We start from the raw sequence: 15,604 nt of genomic DNA on the forward strand, positions 1-15,604 counted from the left end.
AAGATCCAGCGTAGCTGTGGTGTAGGCTGGCAGCTACAGCTCCAATTGGACTCCTAGCCTGGAAATTTCCATATGCAGTAGGTATGGCCCTAAAAAGACAAGAAAAAACACACAAAAAAACGACCCTAACATACATGTACATGATAGCATGGAATTGCCTCAATGAACCATTTTTAACCTCATGGGATGCACTTGACTTTCTTTCCAAAACACAGTTCCAGCTGTAGACATCCACACATTCTTTCCCAGGGAGGAGGGGGCTCTGCATGTGAGACTTCTAGGACAACCAAATGTATGTAAAGCCAAGCCCCGTGAGCACTTTTTTTTTTTGGAGAGTTAAGTTTTATTGGGGGTGAAATTAGGACTTACGCCCGGGAGACAGCATCTCAGGTAGCCCCGAGAAACTGCTCCCCCATGAATGCTTTTTGATTAAATGAAAGTATTCCCTGAAGTGCATTAGAGACATACAGAGGAGAATCCCTAAAGGTGCCAGGTCTAGAGAACTCTTGCGTTGAGCCATTTTCCCCACTACTTGGTTTGTGCAGGTTCTTCTCAACTTTTGATGACCTTAGTCAAAAAGAGTACTCATAAAGCACAATCTTTGTGAAATTACACAGAGGAGAGAAGTAGGAGGTGATACAAAGGACCGCTGAATCTGAATGTACCTTTTTTGCCAATTTCAAGTCCTCTATTAAGTCTTCTTCTCCTTGGGAGAGCTCAAAGATGGCCTGCAAGAATAGATAAAACATGTTTACCAAACTGTCCTTTTACTTATGAGACCAAATTCAAACAATGCTACTTCCAGTGCTCAAAGCCCCAAATCTGCTTATTTCTTTTTCTTTTTTTAGTCTTTTTAGGGCCACACCCAGCATATATGGAAGTTCTCAGGCTAGGGGTCGAATTGGAGCTATAGCCGCTGGCCTACACTGCAGCCACATCCACGCCAGATCCAAGCCGCGTCTGCAACCTACACCACAGCTCCTGGCAATGCCAGATCCTTAACCCACTGAGCAAGGCCAGGGATTGAACCTCTGTCCTCATGGACACTAGTCAGATCTGGTTCCTCTGAGCCATGACAGGAGCTCCAAATCTGCTTATTTCTTAAAGCTTTTTTTTTTTTTTTTTCTCTTTTTTTCTTTTTTAGGGCAGCACATAGCATATGGAGGTTGCCAGGCTAGGGGCCGAATTGAGCTACAGTGGCAGGCCTATATCACAGCCACAGCAACACAGGATTGAATCCATGTCTGTGATCTATACCACAGCTTATGGCAATGCCAGATCCCCAACTCACTAAGTGAGTCCAGGGATCGAACCTGCATCCTCATGGGTATTAGTCGGATTCGTTTCTGTTGCACCACAATGGGAACTCCATTTCCTAAGGCTTTTTAAAAGACCCTTTAGGAGTTCCTGTTGTGGCATAGCAGAAACGAATTCGACTAGGAACCATGAGGTTGCAGGTTCGATCCCTGGCCTCTCTCAGTGGGTTAAGGATTGGGCGTTGCCATGAGCTGTGGTGTAGGTCGAAGATGAGGCTAGGATCTGGTGTTGCTGTGGCTGTGATGTAGGCTGGCACTGTAGCTCTGATTAGACCCCTAGCCTGGGAACCTCCACATGCTGCTAATGTGGCCATAAAAAGGAAAAAAATAAAAAAATAATAATAAAAAGATTCTTTAAAAGTTAGCTCAAAGCAATTGCATTTAGTGACTAAAGCCTACAAAGAAAAGATTTTGCAAAACTTCTGTATTATGTGCTTATCTGTTTGTGGGAGAGTTTCCACATATGTTTCCAATCCAACCAGTCATCTTACATTTACAGAATTTTGATGAAGCTGAACAAGATGGAACTATTTTAGGCAAAATAATAATAATTAGAGTCTGAACCATGGATTCCATGTCTCTGCTGTTAGTGGCAATCATAATAAGTGATTCAGGGTCTGTTCTCAATGATGGACATGGAATTATTATTAATCGGGCCATCACAATTTGTATTCCTTCTACGCAACAGACATGAATTTCAACAGAAAGCTCTATTCCTATCAGCTACTTGTCTTGAGGCTGCACTGTAGGAAGAATCCAATTTTTTTTATCACTCTAAATATCTCGTGAAGTTAATCACCCTAAATTACCTCTCAGTCCCACATGGTACAATAAATAAAATTACAGGAACTGGCTGTATGCAAGAGTGTGTAAATGGACCATTTCTAAGTTGGCTCTATTAAGCTATCATAATGTAAGAGCTATGATGCACAGAACATTCACTCTTATCTAAAAGTCTAAACTGTTGGCAAACTTTACTTTTTTTTTTTTTGCTTTTTAGGGCTGCACCTGCAGCATATGGAGGTACACAGGCTAGGGGTCAAATTGGAGCTACAGCTGCTGGCCTAAGCCACAGCCACACCACATCTGAGCCATGTCTGTGACCTACACCACAGCTCACAGCAATGCCGGATCCCTAACCCAATGAGTAAGGCCAGGGATCAAACCCACAACTTCATGTTCCTAGTCAGATTGTTTCTGCTGCACCACAACAGGAACTTCAAACTTTACATTATTGAAGGACTATGTGTTTTTGGTGATGGTTCAGGGAAAACTACATTTCTTTCAGACTAGAGGGAAGAAGTGAGCAGGCTTGGAGAAAAGCTCCATCCCTGGGGTTGGTGGACAGCAGGACAGGAACGTGCTCCCTGGCAAGGCGGGTGGAGGCAGAATGCCGAGCTGGAGGCCTGTGCATGGCAACCTCTCTCAAGGCCCAGTAAAGCTTCCACATCATGCCCTCCTGGTAGTATGTATTTTTTAAACCTTTTATTATTAGACTCACATGAGAAGTTGCAAAAATAACACAGAGAGGTCCTGTATTGCTCTTACTCACTGTTCTCCAGTGGTGGCATCTTATATAACTACAGAGTGCTATCAAAGCCAGGACATGGATGGGCATGACACAATTAATTAGTTCTACTTGGACCTTCCTCACATTTCCTCATGTGTCTGACCATAGCTCAACATGGTCCCTAAGAGAAGAAAACCACAGAACCCCACACTGGGATACACCACAGTCAGGTGTCTGTGCTGGGGCCGTATAGTGTCACTGTGAAGGCCACCATCAGAAGATACAAGTTATATGTGTATACTAACAACACTTGGAAAAACACAGAAAAGTATAAAGAGGAAAACTTTAAATTATCCACAATGCTATCTTGCTAACCATTGTTACGATTTTGCCATATTTCTTCAATGATTTTTTTTGAGAGTTCAAATTATTTTAAAATTATTTATTTATTTTTAATAGATAATGCATTGACATAGTTCAATATTTATATTGTAGGAATGAGCACACAGTGAAAACTTCCCTCTCACTTCCTTCTTCCAGCCACCTAGTTGCCCTCTCAGGAGGCAACAATGTTACCAGCTCCTTATATGTTCTTTCAGAAATATTTTACATATCTATAAGTAGATAGATACACATACACACAATTTTCCTTCCTTTTTTACATAAACAGTAGCATACTATAACTGCTTATTTTGTGCCTTGCTTTATTCACTTAGCCATGTACACGTATCAGCCACTTATGTTTCCATAGTTACAGAATATATGGGGATTCATTATTATTATTATTATTATTGTCTTTTTGCCTTTTCTAGGACCGCCCCTGCAGCATATGGAGATTCCCAGGCTAGGGGTCTAATTGGAGCTGTAGCCGCCAGCCTATGCCACAGCCACAGCAATGCGGGATCCAAGCTGCGTCTGCAACCTACACCACAGCTCATGGCAACGCTGGATCCTTAACCCACTGAGCAAGGCCAGGGATCAAACCTGCAACCTCATGGTTCCTAGTTGGATTCGTTAACCACTGAGCCATGACGGGAACTCCATGGGAATTCATTATTTAACCAGGCCTTGGTAATAGATATTCAGGATCCATCCGGCACTATTATAAACATTACTGTGATGAATAACCCTACACATACATCTTTTCATCTGTGTACAAGTGTGCCTGAGGGAGTCCTAGAAGAGAGTCAAATACCTAGAAAGTTTTCAAGTACTCCTTCTGCTGATGTCAGGTTCCTACACTAAAATAGGTATTCCATGGATTTCAATAGATGATGGCAGTTTTTTCCACTTTTAAGTGTACAGCACATCCTGGCACATGAAAAGTTCATAGCTACCTAGGGCTGCTGATACAGAAAATTTGAAGGGAATGAGATTAGTTGCATTCTGTAACAAAATTTTCCACAAAACTGGAACAAAGTTTCCTAAACTGAATGTTTTAAAATATTTTAGAGCCCATATGCCATGTGTGTGGCCCTAAAAAAACAAGCAAAAAACTCTAGAAGGTGCTATTAAAATATAACTAAAGTGATTATTTCTGTGAATTCTAATATCCTAAATAGATACCAATTTTTTTTTTTTTCTTTTTAGGGCCACACGTGCAGCATATGGAAATTCCTGGGCTAGGGTTCTAATCAGAGCTGCAGCTGCCTGTGGACACCACAGCTGCAGGGGATCTGAACCGCATCTGTGACCTATGCTGCAGTTAACCCACTGAGGGAGGCCAGGGATCAAATCCCATCCTCCTGGATACTAGTCAGGTTCTTAAACCTGCTGAGCCACAATGAGAACTCCCTAAATAGACACTTTCTGATTCATCTTCTTTGTAAATTCAGATTTTCACATTTGTTTCTTTCAAAAGCCAGGGCCACACCCACTCAGCTGGACGCTGGTTTCTCAGTTCCTTATAAGATCTGACATCCCCATTTATACTTCTACCAACACAGGGAAGAGGCCGTGTAGACCTCAGCTTGGCTCTGGCCTACAGTGCACCTTGTTCCAGACATGTGGCCAACTCCAGATGTGCCAGCCTACCTCCTGACGTTTGATTTCCTTGGATGTAAGCATCTGATTGACACACACATCGAAGGTCTCACTCCAAAGCTTGCTGTCTCTCCGTTTCGTGCTTGAGGGGGCGGCATTTCTGGACCAGGGTCTGGGGGCGAGGATGTCAGGCCGGCTCTCGCTTCGGAAGCTGATGGAGCGCTAAACAATGAGAGAAACAAACCGTCACAGGGGCAGCAGCAGGACTGGGTGGATCATTTGAGCGGCTTCCTGTCACTGACAGAACATAAATCAGACATTAGCAAGAAAGAGAGGACAATGCCACGAGGCCTTTGGGAAGTAGGGAATTGTCTTGAGCCTACGTGCTAAGGAAAATTGGGCAAGGGGCCGCTTTTACCTACGTGCTGGGAGTATCCGTTCTGCAATACTGGGATAACCAAGTGTGCACCAGCACAAGAACACTTCAGGTCAAACACATGTGCAAAGCTGGCTCTCAGACAAGGGGTGGGCTCTACATTTTTTCCAGTGGACAACTCTGCTCTTGGGAAGAACAAAGGTTACCTGTAATAGATGTCCTAAAAAAAAAAAAAAAAAAAAAGTCTGTCCAGTACTCCTGCTCTCCTCCTCCTTCTGGGAGCACAGCCCTCTCTTGAATATCCTGTCCCACGCAGTCTGGGCTGGCTCCCCCAGACCTGAACAGAGTAATCCACCACCCTGGTTCAGAGAGGGGCATATGTCTCCCTGAAATTTGCTGTGTGGTTCAAGAGAGAAAGTGTGTGAAATTCTTTATTCCTTTGGGATTGTGAGTTCAAGAGATAACATAAGCAGGAGTTTCTTGCAGCAACTCTTTCTGGTCACACAGAAGCTGTGTGTCTGCTATCAGAGAGAATAAAGGGATGCACAGAGTTAAGGATGGAGGGAAAGTACTTTGGCAGGAAGAAGGGAAGCAGCAAGCTCTACAAACACTGTATAAGCCCTTGGATATCAGTGTGCTTGAAGCCAGGGAGAGCCATTCTAAGACTGGGGGCTAATACATTGCCTGTTCTGTTCACATTCACCTCAGTTGAGGTTCTGTCAATTACCATCTTGGCAGCAAATTATGCCTGCCTTGAGTCACTGCCTTATTTTCCAAAGAAGTCCTGGTAGATTTTGGGTGATCTAATTACCCAAAGTCCTCCCCTGTGGATGAAACATGCTACCATAGTGCTTTATCTTGACAAACACAAATGATCAAGAAGAAAACCGAGGGAGGGCATCATCTTTAGCCTTCATCCAAGATTTCAACACACTTATTGGAAACTGCCAAAGCAATGAGATATTGGTGTGCTCAAAACACTTAGCAAGTGTTCCCTGCCATGGGTGTGGCCACATGTCTATGGCCTTCAATGTCAAGTTCCCACTCCTTAGTTTGGCACATAAGACCTCTTGTAATCTGACCACCATCTATATATCTAGGATCACCTCCTGCCACTCATACATGAGCCTCCTATTCTCCAGTCTACTAGGCTACATGCCATTCCTTAAGTGTACCATGCTTTGCTATTCACTGTGCATCCTTCAAACAGTCTTCTTTTCCTGGAATGCTTTTCTTTTATTGCCCAGCTATCTAACTCCAACTGTCTGTGGGATGTAACCCAAACACCTCCTCTAGGAAGCCATTACCAATGTTCTCTCATCCTTTACCAGAACAATTAGGATATATCGCTGATATAATGACAATCACATATTATTATACTTATTGGTCACCTGCTCTGAACTATAAACTTCTTGAGGGCAAGAACTGAATTTGCATGTGACATATGAGCTGTCATCACTGAGGTGAAGCTACCTAGGTAGCTTCCAAATAATTTGAGATTCAATGATAAAATTTAACATAAAGCCACAAAATTCTACTGTTTTGCCTGATGGCGTTATAGGTAATTATTACCCTAGTTTACAAAACTTTTAATTCAAGAAAAATAAACAAAAAACATAAAAAATAAAAATAAAAATAAATGCCAACAGGCTTCAGGGTATTACCACAGCCTTCTGGAAGCAGGAAATTAGCTCTGTTTGCAAGTAGCAACATGATTCCTTAGGCTGGCACAGGCATCTGTGAGCTCCTGAGCTCATTAATGAGCTCAAGATCACTGGACCAGCCCTGTGCTAGTCAAGAAAGTACTTGCTCCAAATACAGTTCACCAATGGTATCTGGCAAATCCTTGTGATCTCCTGAAAACAGGCCCTTATAAACACTGACCAGAGTGACTAACACTTGCAGAACATTCCCCCCACCTCCCCTGCCCCCGGCTCCCCCAAGGCACTCAAAGTCAATTAGCCACAGGCACGGAAAGGTCAAGACAAGCAAAGTGAGTCATCATGTAACTCACTCATCTCAGTTTGTGGTTCTGATGCCAACCAGGGTGGGAATTAAAGAGAGGAAAACACAAAAAAGACGATTCAAAACGAAAGACATTTTCCACTTTCACTTAAGAGAATTAATCGCCTGCTTTGTTGTATTTTCAGTCCCTGACCAACTCTGAACTTCCCCTTTCTCCACCATCAGTTTGAAAATAATTTATGCTAACTTTAAACTCTCATACCAAAATATATAAAACTGAGTACAAATCCCCTTCTTTTCCCAAATCCACTTCCTAGAAGTAACTAAAAGTTTGAGATCTTTCCAAACCTCTTCTATGCATTTGCTAACATTCACAGAAAACAGAATATATTCCCTTTTCAATCAACATGTCTCTCCATATTAGTGTATGAGATTCATTCTTAAAAAAATAATTTATGGAGGTAAAATTCATATAACATAAAATTAACCACTTTTTAAGTGAACAATCCAGTGGCTTTTAGTACATTTATAGTACTGTGCAAGCTGCCACCTCAAGTTTGAAAACATTTCCTTCACATGAAAGTTCCTCATTCTTTTTGAAATTTAATTTATTATTATTTGGCTGTGGAAGTTTTCAGGCCAGGGACTGTACCCACACCACAGGAATGACCTGAGTCACAGTAGGGACAACTAGGGATCCTTAACCTGCTGAGCCATGAGGGAACTCCTGGTGGTATGCTTTTTTTTTTTTTTTTTTTTTTTTTCCCTTTTGATAGGAAAGAAATAGATTTATTAAGATAAGACACTTGTGAGAGATGCAATCAGGCAGGCAAGAGGCTCTGCTAGTGTGTCTCTTAAGTCATTCTTTTTAATGGCTACAGAGTTAGCATTGCATTGCCCATATGGACCACATGGATTTATCGACTCCACGTAATGGACATTAAAATCATTTCCAATGTCCAGCTATTACAAAAAGTGCCTCAGTGAACATCCTTTATGTATTTGTGCTGTTATTTCTGTAAGGCAGATTCCTTAGGTAGAATCCCTTGGTCTAAGAAGTTTCAACTTCTTAGCATTTGATATGTACTGCCAAACTGACCTTCAAATAGTCTGTTCAAGTTTGTAATCTCCAGAAAGGTATGTGATAATACCTTTTCCTACACTCATTAATGGGATATTATTTTCAATCTGATAGGGAAAAAAAATACATCTGAATCTCAGTTTCATGTTTTGAACATAAGATTGAATATATCTTTATTGAAAATTTTCTCAGAGTTGTGGATTTTCTTCTGTCACAGTTTGGGTGGGGGGGAAGAGAGGTGAGCTATATTAGGTGAGCTCTATCACTAAGAATTTCTGGTTTTGTGTTTCCATAGTGATTGCTGGGCTCAGGTACCAAGTGGGAAGGGACATGGATGAAGTTCACCGTGCATACCTCAGAGGGGTCATTATGTACCTGCCCATGTTTAGCACTTCTGATGCTTTCTCTCTGATGCTCACAACCACCCTGCAAGGTGGCAGTTCATTCCACTTTTACTGGTCAGTAAACTGAGGCTCAGGTATTTTCCCAGCCAGGATTCACAACCACTTCTGTTTGACTCCAAAACCTGAGCTCTCTCTACCATGGGGGCTGTACTTGCTGTCTACATGCAAATCATGCATCCTGGGGAGATGAGAGCTAATCTTCTAGGAGTTTAAGCCTCATTAAAAAGAGGGAATGCATTTGCTCAGTTTTAAGAATAATGACTGAGTGGCTCAATCAAACTTCAGCCTTACACCTTTAATTATGCTGGACTGAAGCATTTTGTCTTTTTAAAATCCCACTTAAAAAAAGGGGATGATACTAAAGAAAGAATCCCAAAGACATAAAAAAACACCAGACAGGTGTGTGGTCAGCAGCTGGCCCTGGGGACAGCTCACAGCCAATCAGGCCCAAGCTATGGGTGGGCGTTCACCACAGTGCTGACCACACACCCTACCTACATCCCTACCAATTATCAATATAACTGGACACAATTAGATGAGAGGATTGGTTCTGGGGGAAGAAAAGGTGACCACTGCTGGGAGGAAAAACCCAAAGAAGAGGATGGATGCCTTGAGAGAGAGGAGAACTCCCGTGTCCCTTCCAGTGTTCCCACCACTGCCCATCCCCCTGCTTTATATGTCTCTCTTTTTATCACACGCCACATGATATTTACTGGTTTGTTTTTGACATGTGTATTTCTTCCCAATAGAAGCTAAGTTCCTTGAAGGAGAGGCTCTCTATCTGTTCTGTTCACTGATGGATTCCTCAGCACTGGCACATGGTAGGGCCTCAACAGTTTTGCTTATTGAATGAATGGCATTGCTATGGTGCTGGGCTCGGTGAGGGGGAGCTGTAGAACCCTGTTAAGCCCAAGAGGTGAAGATTCCCATCCCTATTTTAGGGATGAGGAAACTTGAAGTTCAGAGAGGGTGAAGGTTTGCTGAAGGTCATGCAGCTAATGACTGCAGCTTCAGAATTTAAACTCAGGTGATGATGGCAATCCACATCTGGTCTATTTTAGTTTAATTCCGCCTGCCCCTTGGACGTTTTAAGCAGTATCCTACCCTCCTTCCTCTAGAGTAAGATTTAAAGTGTGGTGGGATGCATGTGCCCAAACAGATGAGTTTCAGGCTACGAATCACAGCCTTGTTACCACTAATGTTTTTGACCAGAATATTTTTTGTTCTGAGAGGCTGTCCTGTGCATGGTAGGATGTTTAACAGCATCCTTACCTCTAAGCTGTTAAATGCCAGTAGTATCTCCACCCCAGCTGTGTCACAGCTGTGACAACCAACACATCTCCAGACACTGATGAATGTCTCCTGAGGTGAGAAACACTGGTCCAGGGTGACCAGGAGAGGCTCACTTACTTGGGAGGAAGTGGATACAAAATAGAAACCTGTACATAGTTGCCCCCAAGTTGCGGGGTTCTGGGCCTGGAATAGAAAACGTTCCAGGACAAGCAATAATTTCCGCAAGGGAATCTACCTAGCAAATGAGTCAAAAACGCAAAGCTCATAATTGCTGGCAGCTAAAATAACAATGGCCATAGCAGACATTGATATTGCAGATTTAGGAAATGGGTGCTCGTGTTTATGCCTGAGCTGGGTATGTGGAAAAGATGCTGTGGGTAGGAAAAGGGGGCCCCTTACACATGTCACAGGAAATGTAAACCCAGCATGTTAGGCATGATGGAACAGATCTGGTTTGTTAAAGCTGCCTGTTCAGTGGGGTACTCCCTTCTCCTTTTCCCAAAACAGAAGGTCTACAGCCAAAGATAACATGCTCCAATAAAGAGTTTAAGCCAGGGAAATTCTCTACACTTACCATGGCTACTTTGTAGCAGATGGCTCATTTTTAAATGGACTGGAGGTTAGGGTGGGACTTTAAGAGGAAAACACATTTCTTTTCTTTTCTTTTTTTCTTTTCTTTTTTTGCTATTTCTTGGGCCAATCCCGCGGCATATGGAGATTCCCAGGCTAGGGATCTAATCGGAGCCGTAGCCATCAGCCTACGCCAGAGCCACAGCAACTCGGGATCCGAGCCGCGTCTGCAACCTACACCACAGCTCACAGCAACGCCGGATCGGATCGTTAACCCACTGAGCAAGGGCAGGGACCGAACCCGCAACCTCATGGTTCCTAGTCGGATCGGATTCGTTAACCACTGCGCCATGACGGGAACTCTGGAAAACACATTTCTGTGTTGTTACTACAATGGGTTAAACCAGACTATATAGTGGTTATGGTGGGGGATGGGAAATGTTCTCAAATAGCATCCTGGAGGAGTCTCTCTTGTAAAGCTTGATGAGAGAAATTAACCTAAGTTGAGAAATAACAATTTCCAGCTAACACTTTAGCACACCTGACCCTCTCTCTAATCCTGACAGAGGCATTGGACAAGTTCTCAGGTTTTGCTCTCCCCCCCTTTTTTCTTTTTGTCTTTTTAGGGCTGCATCCACAGCATACAGAAGTTCCTAGGCTAGGGGTCAAATTGGAGCTGCAGCTGGTGGCCTATGCCACAGCCATAGCAATGCAAGCTCCGAGCTATGTCTGCAACCTATGCCACAGCTCACGGCAATGCTGGATCCTTAACCCACTGAGCAAGGCCAGGGGTCAAACCCGTGTGCTCATGGATACTAGTTGGATTCATTACCGATAAGCCACAACAGGACCTCTTGCCCCCTTTTAATAGATGAGAAATCCAAGTGCCAGAAGACTAAGTGACTGGCACAAGCTAAGTGGAAGAAAACTGAGTCCCGTCTTTCAGCTCCAAAACTCCAAAACATGGGCTGAGAACACAGGCTTTGGGGTAAAACCATGGCTTCAAGTCACCTAAATGGCTGAGGGATCTTGGAAATCTCTTTGGGTCTCACTTTCTTTACCCAAAAAGGGGCATAGTAATAAGCAGGTCACAATGTTGTAGTGAGGATTAGACAAGACAGAGTATATCAAGGGCTTAGCCAAGTGACATGATCAGTAGGAAATGGGTGTTAACTTCTTATTGTTGTTATACCATCGACAACACTGCTACCATCAGTACTTGTTTATATATGTCTTCATTTATGAGTAGCAGTGTTGTTTATAAAGGCAAAAGATCTAGAAACAGCCTAAATGCCCAACAACAGGGATGAGTTCAATAAATTATAGTGCATATACATGTGATAAATTCATTTGAGTAATAAAAAAATAAATAAATTACAGTGCAACCATAAAGTGGAATATTATACAGTTAAAAGCATTCTTTTGCGCTCACTTTGGAAGCACATACTAAAATTGGAGCCATACAGAGATGAGCATGGCCCTGTGAAGGATGACATGAAATCTGTGAAGCATTCTTTTTCAGAAAACACTTTTTTCTTTTTGTAGCTATATGCGATGATGAATGTTAACTCATTGTGGTAACCATTTCACGACACCTGTAAATCAAGTCATTATGCTGCGTACTTTAAACTTATACATTGCTGTATATAATTATACCTCAATAAAACTGGGAAAAACATTCTTTTTGAGAAAAGCTTAATGATAATAAGAAAGTCTCAAATGCAGAGTTAAGGAAGAGAAGAAAGGTCCCTATTTAAATACAAAATGATAATAGGGTTTACCCCTGAATGGTGGGACTATGAATGATTTTTATTTTCATACTTCTTTGCAATTATTTATTTATTTATTTATTGTCTTTTTGCCTTTTCTAGGGCTGCTTCCTGCGGCATATGAAGGTTCCCAGGCTAGGGGTCGAATCGGAACTATAGCCACCAGCCTATGCCAGAGCCACAGCAACACGGGATCCGAGCCGTGTCTGCAACCTACACCACAGCTCAGGGCAACGCTGGATCCTTTAACCCACTGAGCAAGGGCAGGGATCGAACCCGCAACCTCATGGTTCCTTGTTGGATTCGTTAACCACTGCGCCACGACGGGAACTCCCAACATTTACGTATTTAATAGATTTTTCCATAATAAAGATTTTAAAAAAGAAAAAACAAAATGAGTAGACAACTGTGTAAAACCATGAGCACTGAGTTAGAAGTGGTGCTAAAGGGAGCTCCCGTCACGGTTCAGTGGAAATGAATCTGATTAGTATCCATGAGAACACAGGTTCAATCCCTGGCCTTGCTCAGTAGGTTAAGTGGGTTAAGGATCTGGTGTTGCCATGAGCTGTGTGGGTATAGGTTGCAGACGTGGCTCAGATCTGGCTTGCCATGGCGTAGGTGTAGGCCAGCAGCTACAGCTTTTTTTCCCCCCCACCTTTTAGGGTGGCACTCGAGGCATATGGAGGTTCCCAGGCTAGGGGTCTAATCGGAGCTGTTGCCGCCAGCCTACACCACAAGCCACAGCAATGCCAGATCCGAGCTGTGTCTTGACCTACACTGCAGCTCATGGCAAAGCCGGATCCTTAACACTGAGCGAGGCCAGGGATCGAACCCGCAACCTCATGGTTCCTAGTTGGATTCATTTCCGCTGCACCACAATGGGAACTCCCTAGCTAGCTCTGATTAGAGCCCTAGCCTAGGAACCTCCATATGCCGTGTGTGTGGCCCTAAGAAGACAGGGGAAAAAAAAAAAAAAAAAAGACATGGTGCTATAAACATAAAATCACATATAGAATTGGTTTAGATTAACGTGCATTAAAAATATGGTAAAATGGCACTTGATCAATTGACAATCAATAAATGTCAAACCTGAAAGGACTAGTACAAGGACAAAGTTTTCTATAGCTGTGGGGGAAATCTGGAGTAGAAATGAATGACAAGATGAAGAAAATATTTGTTTTAGGAATGGAGGCAATATTGTACAGTGTCAGTGTATTGCTTAGTATCAGCCAAAAATTAGGAAGCCTTCCAGAGGCTTGGGGAAGCAACCCAACCATCCTCACTGGGCACCATAAAATAGCTTTTGCGTGATAATGTTCATGGTAAAAAAATTCCACAAGCTGAAATGGAAATGATGACTCTCACTACCACACAGGCAAACAAAGAGCAAAGAACAGCATCGAGGTGGGATGCTTCAGACTGAAATCTGGCCATTATTTTTAGATCCTGGCAAACTGCAGCCTTTGTAATGACCAAACTGATTTTTTGCAAAAGCCTACCACCAGAGAGGCACTGTGAATTCTATAGAATCCTAGTTCCAGCATGACCGGCTGTGTGACACTAGGCACATTTTTCAACCTATAATGTGCAGATGAATCCTACTCTGCAGAGTTGTCAGTGAGGCCAGGAACACAAAGAACCTTGCATAGAACTTGGCTCCTTGTAAATACTCAACTAATGAAAGATGTCAGTACTACATTTAAAATGACAAGCTTTAAATTACAATAGCACACTATTACAATGGTCTAACTATGATTCCAGGAATAGTAAAGAAGAGCAGAAAGTCAGGAGTTCCTTTTGATGTGGAATACAGGTCACTCCTCAGTTACATCCTTACCTTCCAAGCAGGCAGTATGGTTTCTGGTTACTTCCTCCAACACACACCCCAACACATCCCCACACTCCTACCCCTTGAGCTCAAATAAATTAGGACCAAAGACTTTTATCAGTTATAGAAAGTATATGACCTTGGACAAAGGGGTGATGTTTGATGTCCTTAGAGCAGAAAATCATGGTTGCCACCCCATGGAGATTAAGCCCATATGCTTGGGGACTCTTCCTACTTACTTCTCAGACCTGGATGGCATCAGTCTTTCCACACTCCTTCCTCAAACCCCAAATGCCCTTTTCCCCTTTATCTTCATCTTATCTGAGCTATTCTAGGCCCAACACAAATCCTTCCACTCCTGCTCAAAGAGAGGGAGGAATATGACCATGAGTTTAGAATTAGGATGTGAGAACACGGAGAAGCAATTTTGTCCAAGACAGATTCATATCAAGAACAGAGGCCTAACACCAGCGATATTAGACACCTTTACTGTTTACGCCCTTTGACTAGAATTCCACTTCTGGGAATACTCTAAGGAAAGAAGAAATAAAGACACATATAAAGATTTGTGATTAGGGTGTTTAAAGCAATTATCCATAATAGTGGAAAAATACAAACAATTTAAATGCTCAGCAATAGAAGGGTGATTAAATAAACATCTTTTTGACAAAACACTATATGAACCCACTAAGAATTTGGATCTTGAAAAATATTTAATGACATGAAAATGTGTTCTCATACTGTATGGTTACTTTGTATTGTTCAAAGGCAAGTTAAAAAATAGTATGATTATGATTTTGTTTTTATATGCATGTAGGTATACAGTAAAAAAAAGATTGCCTGAGTATATACAAAAGTGTTAATAGAGGTTTTTTTGGTAATGGGGAGATGGGATTATAAGATCACAAGAACTACAAGATTACAAGATAAAAGACTACTTCTTATTCTGTGTTTATATATTTTTCGAATTTTTAAAACATAATGAGGAAAGAAAGCACGATAGAAGGTACTTTAAAAGAAAGGACAAATGTCATCAGAAAACATTCAACACAGAGCTATTTAATAATATAAAAATATTTACAGCCTTAATATCCATTAGTAGCAGACCAGTTTTATAAATCATATCATGTTGGAATAATATATACTCAGTCCATTAAGATCCTATTTTCCAAGGATAACTGTGATATAACACTTCCCTTAAGCCATAATAAAACACTCATCCAGCTTAATGAGAGAGAGTGAAAATTAAGAGATGATCAAAATATACCAAGTATGAGTTCACTTCATGGCTCAGTGGTTAATGAACCCAGCTAGGATCCATGAGGACGTGGGTTCAATCCCTGACCTTGCTCAGTGGGTTAAGGATCCCGTGTTGCCATGAGCTATGGTGTAGGTCGCAGATGTGGCTTGGATCCTGCGTTGCTGTGGTATAGGCCGGCAGCTATAGCTCCAATTCGACCCCTAGGGAACCTCCATGTGCCACGGCTGTGGCCTTAAAAAGCAAAAAAA

The 15,604-nt window shown here is 42.2% G+C and overlaps 1 protein-coding gene across 5 annotated transcripts in view; it reads right to left on the bottom strand.

Moving 5' to 3' along the window:
• Positions 1 to 15,604, bottom strand: part of ARHGEF3 (Rho guanine nucleotide exchange factor 3) — a 342,982-nt gene that overhangs the window by 25,180 nt on the left and 302,198 nt on the right. For all 5 annotated transcript variants that reach the window (XM_021068992.1, XM_021068994.1, XM_021068993.1 and 2 more), the window contains 2 exons: positions 4,861 to 5,031; positions 666 to 728 (listed from right to left, as the gene is read on the bottom strand). In XM_021068992.1, the coding sequence (XP_020924651.1) occupies positions 666 to 728; positions 4,861 to 5,031 (234 nt within the window). The remainder of the gene's footprint in view (positions 1 to 665; positions 729 to 4,860; positions 5,032 to 15,604) is intronic.

The sequence above is a fragment of the Sus scrofa genome, chromosome 13 (genome assembly GCF_000003025.6).
Source record: "Sus scrofa isolate TJ Tabasco breed Duroc chromosome 13, Sscrofa11.1, whole genome shotgun sequence".
Taxonomy (NCBI): domain Eukaryota; kingdom Metazoa; phylum Chordata; class Mammalia; order Artiodactyla; family Suidae; genus Sus; species Sus scrofa.